General features: G+C 42.6%; 2 protein-coding genes across 2 annotated transcripts; both read left to right on the top strand.

The window, feature by feature from the left end:
• The first annotated feature begins 456 nt into the window (after positions 1-456).
• On the top strand, positions 457-3,777 carry LOC127347470 (dehydration-responsive element-binding protein 1H-like). Its single transcript, XM_051373653.1, has 2 exons — positions 457-570; positions 3,349-3,777. The coding sequence occupies exons 1-2, from the start codon at positions 457-459 to the stop codon at positions 3,775-3,777; spliced, it is 543 nt and encodes a 180-aa protein (XP_051229613.1).
• A 3,843-nt stretch (positions 3,778-7,620) lies between these two features.
• Positions 7,621-8,560, top strand: LOC127347471 (dehydration-responsive element-binding protein 1H-like). The gene is made up of 2 exons (XM_051373654.2): positions 7,621-7,644; positions 8,177-8,560. The coding sequence occupies exons 1-2, from the start codon at positions 7,621-7,623 to the stop codon at positions 8,558-8,560; spliced, it is 408 nt and encodes a 135-aa protein (XP_051229614.1).
• Positions 8,561-12,276: the final 3,716 nt, after the last annotated feature.

Here is a 12,276-nt window from a genome sequence, read left to right as displayed (position 1 = left end):
ACGTTCCCTCTTTTCTTGGTTTTCTCTCTCTGGTCTTCTCTTTCTCATTCAGTGACGGGTGCAGCGTCGCCAACGTCCTTGACGGCGACGAGAGCGGGGCGACCGACGAGGATGGAGACACTGCGGCGCCACCTAAACTCGATCTCCGCTGTCGGATTTTTCCCGCGGTGTCCGTGCTGCCGATGAGGTCGGAGTCGATGTTCTATAGCCTCCCGGCTCTAGATCTCCAGCGACGAGGAATCCTGAGAAAACGGGATTTCATCCCCGTGCTCAGCGCGGCCAAAGACGGCGGGAAACAGCGACACGGAAGCAAACTCCGGCGAGGTTTAACTGAACCTTAATTGAACTTTTATCTTCTTTGTTTGCGTGGATGAGTGGGAAAAGGAGGGCGAGAAGGAGGGTGGCGTGTAGGGGCTTCTCCGAGTGACCGCGTCCAGGTTATAGTAGAGTGAGTCCATGGGTGCGAGGCTGCTTCGTTGGGTCCTGGCGCAGGCAGAGATAGGGAGGAAGAGCAGGAGAAGCAGCGGGGATGAGGTCACAGAGAAATCCATGGCGAGTGGTGCCAGGCCTGTGCTTTCGATCAGAGGTCAAGGTTTGGGTGTGTCTATGTCTCAGTTGATTGAGATTTTCTTAAGTCTAAGTCAACTCAGAAAAGTGTAACTGCAGTTTAAAGAAAAGTGTAACTTGGTCCAATTGCACATTTCTGGTAGAAAAGTGCAATTGCATTTTTTAACGAAAAAGTGCAACTCAAGTACTTTTTTGTAAGTGATTGACGGATTTGCTATGTCTTAGGTGACTGAGATTCTATTATGTCTCAGTCGATACTGAGAACCGATGGATCGTACTTTAAGATTCGTGAAAACTGCCTAAGTGGTCAGAAAAAAAAGTTACGCGGGCGGGCGTAGTCGAACCCACGACCTGCAGAGTCCTAGCGCGTGTTCTCAACCAACAGGACAATAATCGATACTTCACGTTGTAATTCCACTACGAAATATTCATATTGCTTCTTTCACCGGTTTTTTCCGTCTATTTGCAAGAGCAAATTAGCCTGCATTTGTGCTGACACGTTTTTATTTTTTTTATTTTGCATTCTTTCTAATTATTTTTATTATCTGTATACAATTTAGTTTCATTTTCGTGGTTGATCTTTAAAGAAATGTGCAACCATGCCTTATATGTATTTTTTTATGTTAGTAGTATTTTCTAGTTTTTTACATTTAAGTAGATTGCACTTTTCTTAAAAAATGTACAACTGGTAACCTATATTCGATGTGAGTTACACCTTCTAAAAGAAATGTGCAACTCCATCCGATTTCAATATGAGTTGCATTTCTTCTCGAAAAATATGTAACTAGCAACTAATTATTTATACGAGTTACACTTTTCTAAATAAGTGTGCAACTAGAAGTTTTTTCACACGAGTTGAACTTTTCTCCAACAATGTGTAAAACTAGCGACCAATTTAGATTTTTTTGTATGAGTTGCACTTTTCTCAAAAATGTGTAACTACCAATCTATATTCTTTGTAAGTTGCACTTTTTTCAAGAAATGTGTAACTCCATCCGATTTCAATATTAGTTTAATTTTTGTTCGAGAAATGTGCAACTAGGAACCGTGTATTGATATGAGTTACACTTTTCTACTAAAATGTGCAACTAGAAGTTTTTATATTAGTTGCACTTTTCTCCAAACAATGTGTAAAACTAGCGACCGATTTTTTTTATGAGTTACACTTTTCTCAAGAAATATGCAACCATCAATCTATATTCTATGTAAGTTGCAATTTCCTTAAAAAAATGTGCAACTCCATCCGATTTCAGTATGAGTTGCATTTTTTTTCGAGAAATGTGCAACTAGGAACCATATATATTGATACGAGTTACACTTTTCTACGAAAATGTGCAACTAGAAATTTTTAGATTTGTTGCACTTTTCTCCAACAATGTGTAAAAGCAGCGACCGATTTTCTATATGAGCTGCATTTTTTCTGGAAATGTGCAACAAGGAACCGTGTAGTGATATGAGTTACACTTTTCTACGGAAATGTACAACTAGAGGTTTTTATATTAGTTGCACTTTTCTCCAACAATGTGCAAAATTTAAAACCAATTTTTTATATGAGTTGCACTTTTCTCAAGAAATATGTAATTAGCATAATTTTTTGTTTCCACATTTTTGTCTTTAGTTTTTTTACTTATTCTTCAATTTTAAATCACTCGCACTTTCAATGTCTAAATTTTAATTTTCGGTGAAGTACCAGTACTAGACTAAGTGGGATTGAAACTACTGTTAATTAGCTCCGTCCAAATTAGAATAAGGTACGATATGTTGTTCAACAACTAGGAAGCTAGCTAGCAAAACATGGGGCATATGCTTCTCTTCATGCGCTGCTCGCTGCATGCTTCTAGGGGGTCGACTGAGACATAACAAATTCTCAGTCAACTGCTCCCTAGCCACTACCGATATGGAGTACATGTTCTATGCTTTGTTTACGAGTAACGAGCATTTGACTTCCATATATTTGACTTAATATTTCCTCCTTCTAAAGATAAGTTTTGGCACACCCAAGTTTTTAACATTTTTCTAGATATAGATGTATCTATAACGAAAAAGAAAACTAAGACATCTATTTTAATTAGATGAAGTATAACAAAGTTGGCAGATCAAGGTCTCGCGGATCTTAGCACGAACTTCAATATAAGAAAAGTTGACGGCCGCATATTGTAGATCCGTTGAAGGAGTGAGCGGCTCTTTGGCATTAACAAAGGAGTGCATAAAGTCCGAAATCACAAATGAAGCTCGGCTACATGGATCCCGTTATTTTTTAAAAATTTGATAACAATATTTAAAAGTGTCAAAAACTTCTAAACATAATACTTTTTTTAGAACAAAGTACAACGCAGACACTCACAAACACGTACGTACAAACACCCTATAAACGCACGCACACCCTACCCCTATGAGCACCTCCGAGGGATTGAGCCGGCATATCTTGAGGTTGACAAAGTCACCACTGGCGTCTCGCTGTTGACGGGCACGTCACCTACCGTGAAAGCATATCGCCGGTTAAATCCTGAAATAAATCCAGGTAAATGAAACACCCATGCCAAATCTAGAAGGAAAAAGTCCGTTTCAAACCCTGAATTTGTAGAGGTTCGACAGATCAAACCCTGAAGTCGAAATTCCTGTCGTTTGCACCCTAAACTTACTAATCCCGGTCTAAATCAAACCCTGGAGCTGTTTGGAGCACCGGGAATGCACCGATCCCGGCTGGGATTACAAGCTACTCTCACTGACAGTGGGACCCAATTGTAATATTCATCTCTCTCCTCTGGCTGGGATTACAAGCTTCTCGCTGTGCCGTCCGCTGTCGCCGACCTCGCCACCGTCCACGGTGCCGCCGTCGAGGCCGTCGAGGACTTCCAGCGCCGGGAGGCCGCCAGCGGCCCTCTCGCCGCCGAGGAGCCCATCTCCAGCGATTCTTCGGCAGCATCCACGCATGACAATGGCGGTTCGTTGAGGACATCGGAACCTCCCGCCCATGGAGTGCTCGATGACAGCGATATGTTCAGGCTTGACTTATTCCGGGAAATTGACCTGGGCTCGTACTACATGAGCCTGGCGGAGGCCCTGCTCAAGGACCCGCCGCCGCTGGCCACCGCCAACAGCTCGTCCTGGGACAACGAAGACTGCGGCGACGGTGCAGCCGATTTCTCGCTCTGGAGCTACTATCTAGTGTCGATAACTTTCCCCCGCAGATTCTATACTCTGCTTTGACTCTAGTTTTTTTCTCTGCAAAGTACTCTGTAGCAAGTAAATTGAAGCTGATTCAAATCCAGAACTGAACTATGAAAACAATTTGGTTCCTCAAAATTGGACTGCCACCCCGACTCAGATTCTTCTCTTCCTGAAACATACATGTGATTTCAAACAATAGAAGCAACATGAAAAAGGACCAATCAAAGCACCTACATATTTTTCTGGTTGAGACATCCTGAAAAGGATACCAGAAAACAAAGCTGAAGGTGTTTGCTATTACCACAGCGATTGGGAAACTGTTCACCTATAAGTTTTTTCCAATTACCGATTGACACGTTAACTTTACCACTGTAGATATCATGGTTTAGTTCGTAGTTTCATTTTTTTCTTGAGTGCATATGCCCTGCCGCTTTATTTATTTCTTCCTGCAGTCAAAACGGTGGAGAATAGCATTGGTCAAAGCGGTGCTGCAATGAACGTGGGGTCGACCATCGAGCATCGAACAATCTAGGCAGCCCACGTCTCCTTTCCCTATCTCACCTTTTCTCTTCCAAGCCGCGCACGCCGCCCCGTTAGATTACCATCAGCATCGATCCCGTCGCTCCGCCACCTCGCCGCCGCCCGCCTCAACTCCGTTGCCATAATTTTTCCCCTCCCCAGCAGCGCACGCCGCGTCAGGCCTCCTTCTGCGTCGGCGCAGTCGACTTCCAGTAGGCCGCCGCAACCCATGTATGCCTGAACGTTCCCTCTTTTCTTGGTTTTCTCTCTCTGGTCTTCTCTTTCTCATTCAGTGACGGGTGCAGCGTCGCCAACGTCCTTGACGGCGACGAGAGCGGGCCGACCGATGAGGATGGAGACACTGCGGCGCCACCTGAACTCGATCTCCGCTGTCGGATTTTTCCCGTGGTGTCCGTGCTGCCGACGAGGTCGGAGTCGACGTTCTACAGCCTCCCGGCTCCAGATCTCCAGCGACGAGGAATCCTGAGCAAACGGGATTTCATCCCCGTGCTCAGCGCGGCCAAAGACGGCGGGAAACAGCGACGCGGAAGCAAACTCCGGCGAGGTTTAACTGAACCTTAACTGAACTTTTATCTTCTTTGTTTGCGTGGATGAGTGGGAAAAGGAGGGCGAGAAGGAGGGTGGCGTGCAGGGGCTTCTCCGAGTGACCGCGTCCAGGTTATAGCAGAGTGAGTCCATGGGTGCGAGGCTGCTTCGTTGGGTCCTGGCGCAAGCAGAGATAGCACAGGACAGGCAGGAGGAAGAGCAGGAGAAGCAGCGGGGATGAGGTCGCAGAGAAATCCATGGCGAGTGGTGTCAGGCCTGTGCTTTCGATCAGAGGTCAAGGTTTGGGTGTGTCTATGTCTCAGTTGATTGAGATTTTCTTATGTCTAAGTTACCTCAGAAAAGTGCAACTGCTGTTTAAAGAAAAGTGTAACTTGGTCCAATTGCACATTTCTGGTAGAAAAGTGCAATTGCATTTTTTAACGGAAAAGTGCAACTCAAGTACTTTTTTGTAAGTGATTGGCGGATTTGCTATGTCTTAGGTGACTGAGATTCTATTATGTCTCAGTCGATACTGAGAACCGATGGATCGTTCTTTAAGATTCGTGAAAACTGCCTAAGTGGTCAGAAAATAAAAGTTACGCGGGCGGGCGTAGTCGAACCCACGACCTACAGAGTCCCAGCGCGTGTTCTCAACCAACAGGACAATAATCGATACTTCACGTTGTAATTCCACTACGACATATTCATATTGCTTCTTTCACCGGTTTTTTCCCGTCTATTTGCAAGAGCAAATTAGCCTGCAGTTGTGCTGACACGTTTTTGTTTTTTTATTTTGCATTCTTTCTAATTATTTTTATTATCTGTATACAATTTAGTTTCATTTTCGTGGTTGATCTTTAAAGAAATGTGCAACCACGCCTTATATGTATTTTTTTATGTTAGTAGTATTTTCTAGTTTTTTTCATTTAAGTAGATTGCACTTTTCTTAAGAAATGTACAACTGGTAACCTATATTCGACATGAGTTGCACCTTTTAAAAGAAATGTGCAACTCCATCCGATTTCAATATGAGTTGCATTTCTTCTCGAAAAATATGCAACTAGCAACTAGTTATTTATACGAGTTACACTTTTCTAAATAAGTGGGCAACTAGAAGTTTTTTTACACGAGTTGCACTTTTCTCCAACAATGTGTAAAACTAGCGACCAATTTGGATTTTTTTTGAATGAGTTGCACTTTTCTCAAGAAATGTGTAACTATCAATCTATATTCTTTGTAAGTTACACTTTTTTCAAGAAATGTGTATCTCCATCCGATTTCAATATTAGTTTAATTTTTGTTCGAGAAATGTGCAACTAGGAACCGTGTATTGATATGAGTTACACTTTTCTACTGAAATGTGCAACTAAAAGTTTTTATATTAGTTGCACTTTTCTCCAAACAATGTGTAAAACTAGCCACCGATTTTTTTTTATGAGTTACACTTTTCTCAAGAAATGTTCAACCATCAATCTATATTCTATGTAAGTTGCAATTTCCTTAAAAAAATGTGTCCTTTGCTCCTTTCTATTTTATATGTACATGTGCTAAGTTCCAGTTGTTTATTGACCGAGGGAAATCCACTGCATCTCCTTTTATTCAGGATCCACAAAAACAAACATGTTTAGATTATTTAGTCCTTAAGTCATGGCCAATCTTTGTGTAATTTATGCCTGATGAAATGTAGAGTTTCGAATTAATTTGGACATTATGGTAAACCAATTCGAGGTTCTAATATCCTCTTCATGATTCATTTCGATCAATCAGTTTCGTGCGCTAGCATTTATCTTTTTCAAAAATTTTGTTTTGGAGAGGCAAATTGGCGCAACTCCATCCGATTTCAATATGAGTTGCATTTTTTTCGAGAAATGTGCAACTAGGAACCATATATATTGATACGAGTTACACTTTTCTACGAAAATGTGCAACTAGAAGTTTTTAGATTAGTTGCACTTTTCTCCAACAATGTGTAAAAGCAGCGACCGATTTTCTATCTGAGCTGCATTTTTTCTGGAAATGTGCAACTAGGAACCATGTAGTGATATGAGTTACACTTTTCTACGGAAATGTACAACTAGAGGTTTTTATATTAGTTGCACTTTTCTCCAACAATGTGCAAAATTTAAAACCAATTTTTTATATGAGTTGCACTTTTCTCAAGAAATATGTAATTAGCATAATTTTTTGTTTCCATATTTTTGTCTTTAGTTTTTTTTTACTTATTCTTCAATTTTAAATCACTCGCACTTTCAATGTCTAAATTTTAATTTTCGGTGAAGTACCAGTACTAGACTAAGTGGGATTGAAACTACTGTTAATTAGCTCCGTCCAAATTAGAAGAACGTATGATATGTTGTTCAACAAGTAGGGATCTAGCTAGCAAAACATGGGGCATATGCTTCTCTTCATGCGCTGCTCGCTCCATGCTTCTAGGGGGTCGACTCAGACATAACAAATTCTCAGTCAACTGCTCCCTAGCCACTACCGATATGGAGTACATGTTCTATGCTTTGTTTACGAGTAACGAGCATTTGACTTCCATACATTTGACTTAATATTTCCTCCTTCTAAAGATATGTTTTGACACACCCAAGTTTTTAACATTTTTCTAGATATAGATGTATCTATAACGAAAAAGAAAACTAAGACATCTATTTTAATTAGATGAAGTATAACAAAGTTGGCAGATCAAGGTCTCGCGGATCTTAGCACAAACTTCAATATAAGAAAAGTTGACAGCCGCATATTGTAGATCCGTTGAAGGAGTGAGCGGCTATTTGGCATTAACAAAGGGGTGCATAAAGTCCGAAATCACAAATGAAGCTCGGCTACATGGATCCCGTTATTTTTTAAAAATTTGATAACAGTATTTAAAAGTGTCAAAAACTTCTAAAAATAATACTTTTTTTAGAACAAAGTACAACGCAGACACTCACAAACACGTACGTACAAACACCCTATAAACGCACGCACACCCTACCCCTATGAGCACCTCCGAGGGATTGAGCCGGCATATCTTGAGGTTGACGAAGTCACCACTGGTATCTTGCTGTTGACGGGCACGTCACCTACCGTGAAAGCATAGCGCCGGTTAAATCCTGAAATAAATCCAGGTAAATGAAACACCCATGCCAAATCTAGAAGGAAAAAGTCCGTTTCAAACCCTGAATTTGTAGAGGTTCGACAGATCAAACCCTGAAGTCAAAATTCCTGTCGTTTGCACCCTAAACTTACTAATCCCGATCTAAATCAAACCCTGGAGCCATTTGGAGCACCGGAAATGCACCGATCCCGGCTGGGATTACAAGCTACTCTCACTGACAGTGGGACCCAATTGTAATATTCATCTCTCTCCTCTGGCTGGGATTACAAGCTTCTCGCCGTGCCGTCCGCTGTCGCCGACCTCGCCACCGTCCACGGTGCCGCCGTCGAGGCCGTCGAGGACTTCCAGCGCCGGGAGGCCGCCAGCGGCCCTCTCGCCGCCGAGGAGCCCACCTCCAGCGATTCTTCGGCAGCATCCACGCATGACAATGGCGGTCCGTTGACGACGTCAGAACCTCCCGCCCATGGAGTGCTCGATGACAGCGATATGTTCAGGCTTGACTTATTCCGGGAAATCGACCTGGGCTCGTACTACATGAGCCTGGCGGAGGCCCTGCTCAAGGACCCGCCGCCACTGGCCACCTCCAACAGCTCGTCCTGGGACAACGGAGACTGCGGCGACGGTGCAGCCGATTTCTCGCTCTGGAGCTACTAGCTAGTGTCGATAACTTTCCCCCGCTGATTCTATACTATGCTTTGACTCTAGTTTTTTTCTCTGCAAAGTTCTTTTGTGAGCAGACTCTGTAGCAAGTAAATTGAAGCTGATTCAAATCCAGAACTGAACTATGAAAAGAATTTGGTTCCTCAAAATTGGACTGCCACCCCGACTCAGATTCTTCTCTTCCTGAAACGTACATGTGATTTCAAACAATAGAAGCAACATGAAAAAGGACCAATCAAAGCACCTACATATTTTTCTGGTTGAGACATCCTGAAAAGGATACGAGAAAAAGGAAGGGTCCCACTATCAGTGAGAGTAGCTTGTAATCCCAGCCGGGATCGGTGCATTCCCGGTGCTCCAAACAGCTTCAGGGTTTGATTTAGACTGGGATTAGTAAGTTTAGGGTGCAAACGACAGGAATTTCGACTTCGAGGTTTGATCCACCGAACCTCTACAAATTCAGGGTTTAAAATGGACTTTTTCCAATCTAGAACTTGAACCTGGGTGGGCTGGTTCCACCACAAGGGACCTAACCATCAGAGACAAACTCTTTTTGCTTCTAAAAACAATAATACATACAGTCAGTGGTGTATTCTACGGGAAGGCAGAATATCTAGGTGAAATACCTAGTTTATATTAAAGGGGGCTCAAACAACATACCCGGTAAATCTTTTTTCTTGTCGGCAACAATTTCAGCCATGTGCAAAAAAAACACCATAAAGGCGGTAATATAGACTAGTGACATATGCATGTCATTGTTTGATAATTAGGTATAATTTTTAGAATTAGTTCTAAAATATAAAACATGACAACATCAGCTACTAACATATAAAACTCGAACATACTAGATATATTAAGCAATATGAACAACAACAGTGCATACGATACAATGACCATCGCTAAATAGATTGGATCACGTGACACGTACCAATCTGGTGGAGGTGAAGCAGTCGTGGATGGAGCAGTAACGTTGTTGACAAAAGAATTGGTGAAGACAAGTCAAAGTAGACGATGTTGAAGACGGTGGTAGGACGCACCGCCTGACTTGTCTGGTAGAAGACCCGTCATGAAGAGGTTGAGCAGTCGCACAAAACGCTTCCTAAAAACCTAATTCGCCCTCTCCGGTACATGATCGCAAAGGCGAGTGCTTTTGGAGACCTCCTCTCCCGTTCGCTGGTGCAAGCCGGTGGGTGAGATGGATACGCCGGTGGGCGGGATGGAGTACGCTACGGTGGCAGCAGAAGTAGAAAGAGGTAGCAAAATTCTAACTCGTGTATCAGATATGTTTATGTGTTAGGCAGGCAAGAGATTATATAAGCCCAGGAAACCCTAGGCAACCGTTTTGAGTTGGTTACTAATAGCCCATGATCCGGGAAAGTCTCGGCTTGAGGTTCAATCCACTCAATATTAGTGCGCGCGTGCGTCGGGTCGAGACGAGCGAGCGAGGAGGAGGAGCTTGCGTGTACCATTTCTCTTCTCACCCACTTACTGATGATGGAACAACCCACCTTATAAGGCGGTCTAGATTCTTCCCAACTTTTCATGTGAGACTAAACTTTGCACTCTCACCTCTTGCCACTCCCTTCTGAGTTTCTACCAACTTAGACTCAAACTCACATAGATTTCCGCATATGTGGATTTTGAGATTTTTAGGAAAACCTGAAATCTAATATGAACCACTACATGTGTACATGAACCCAATATTTATACAAACACTACTCCATATTACTCTTACTACGACTAATTTTAGAGGAAGAACAAAAAATATCATGTTGCTGATGTCTACGCACCCTTCTATTCTTGTAGACGTGTTGGGCCTCCAAGAGCAGAGGTTTGTAGAACAGCAACAAGTTTCCCTTAAGTGAATCACCCAAGGTTTATCGAACTCAGGGAGGTAGAGGTCAAAGATATCCCTCTCAAGCAACCCTACAATTACGATACAAGAAGTCTCTTGTGTCCCCAACACACCTAATACACTTGTCAGATGTATAGGTGCACTAGTTCGGCGAATAGATAGTAAGATGCAAGTGATATGGATGAATATGAGTGGTAATAAAAATCTGAAATAAATATGGCAGCAAGTAAACATGTAACAGAACTTGTTGGAAACGGTGTTTCAATGCTTAGAAACAAGGCCTAGGGATCATACTTTCACTAGTGGACACTCTCAACATTGCAATAATTGAATATAAATATAAGCACTTCACTATGCTATTCTGAATTACTCTCTGGCAAGATAACGAACACTAATTCACCGTGTAGGGCTGCAAAAGCAAACCTTAAAGATATATTCCCAAGTACTAATAAACACCCCACGCTGTCACTGTGAGCATTCATAGGAGGTACTAACACACCACAATTTCATAGAGACATCCAACTCAAATCATAACCCAGTGAACAAGTATTCTGTGAAATATAGCCTAAGAGACCCACACGGTGCACACACGGTCACCTTTACACACGTAGGACAAGGAGTCTCCGGAGATCACATAAGTAAAATCCACTTGAATAGCATAACGACATCTAGATTACAAAGCTCATCATATGGATCTCAGTCATGTAAGGTAGCTCATGAGATCATTGTATTGAAGTACATGGGAGAGAGAGATGAACCACACAGCTACCGGTAGAGCCCTCAGCCTCGGGGGAGAAATACTCCCTCCTCATCATAGGAGACAGCAACGGCGATGAAGATGGCGGTGGTGTCGATGGAGATGCCTTCCGGGGGCAATTCCCCGTCCCGGCGGCGTGCCGGAACAGAGACTTCTGTCCCCCGAATCTTGGCTTCGCGATGGCGGTGGCTCTGGAACTTTTCTCGTATCGTGGCTTATTCTCTTAGGGTTTTCGCGACGGAGGCTTTAAGTAGGCGGAAGGGCAGCCTCGGAGGAGTCCTGGGGGACCCACACACTAGGGGGGCGCCCTCCCTTTGCCGCGTCGCCATGTGGGGTGGGGCCCCCTTGGCTCCCCTCTGGCCCCTCTTCGGTGCTCTAGAACCTTCCGGGAAAAATAAGATACTGGGCGTTGATTTCGTCCAATTCCGAGAATATTTCTTTTGTAGAATTTCTGAAACCAAAAACAGCACAAAACAGGAACTGGCACTTCGGCATCTCGTTAATAGGTTAGTTCCGGAAAATGCATCAAAACGATATAAAGTGTGAACAAAACATGTAAGTATCATCATAAAAATAGCATGGAACATAAGAAATTATAGATACATTTGAGACGTATCAAGCATCCCCAAGCTTAGTTCCTACTCGCCCTCGAGTAGGTAAATGATAACAAGGATAATTTCTGAAGTGACATGCTACTAACATAATCTTGATCATACTATTGTAAAGCATATGAGATGAATGAAGTGACTCAAAGCAATGGTAAAGACAATGACTAAACAACTGAATCATATAGCAATGACTTTTCATGAATAGTACTTTCAAGACAAGCATCAATAAGTCTTGCATAAGAGTTAACTCATAAAGAAATAAATTCAAAGTAAAGGCATTGAAGCAACACAAAGGAAGATTTAAGTTTCAGCAGTTGCTTTCAACTTTCAACATACATATCTCATGGATAATTGTCAACACAAAGTAGAATAATAAGTGCAATAAGCAAGCATGTAAGAATCAATGTACAGTTGACACAAGTGTTTGCTTCTAAGATGGAAGGAAGTAGGTAAACTGACTCAACATAAAGTAAAAGAAAGGCCCTTCGCA

The sequence above is a fragment of the Lolium perenne genome, chromosome 4 (assembly GCF_019359855.2).
Source record: "Lolium perenne isolate Kyuss_39 chromosome 4, Kyuss_2.0, whole genome shotgun sequence".
NCBI classification, from domain to species: domain Eukaryota; kingdom Viridiplantae; phylum Streptophyta; class Magnoliopsida; order Poales; family Poaceae; genus Lolium; species Lolium perenne.
This window is presented reverse-complemented; position numbering and strand designations above follow the sequence as displayed.

What these genes read in the sequence shown, in the direction of transcription:
- LOC127347470 (XM_051373653.1), top strand. Translation starts at nt 457, where the DNA reads ATGGGTGCGAGGCTGCTTCGTTGGGTCCTGGCGCAGGCAGAGATAGGG. An exon ending in TGGCGAGTGGTGCCAGGCCT is followed by an intron (nt 571 to 3,348) that starts GTGCTTTCGATC and finishes TGGGATTACAAG; the next exon opens with CTTCTCGCTGTGCCGTCCGC.
- LOC127347471 (XM_051373654.2), top strand. Translation starts at nt 7,621, where the DNA reads ATGAAGCTCGGCTACATGGATCCC. An exon ending in AGCTCGGCTACATGGATCCC is followed by an intron (nt 7,645 to 8,176) that starts GTTATTTTTTAA and finishes TGGGATTACAAG; the next exon opens with CTTCTCGCCGTGCCGTCCGC.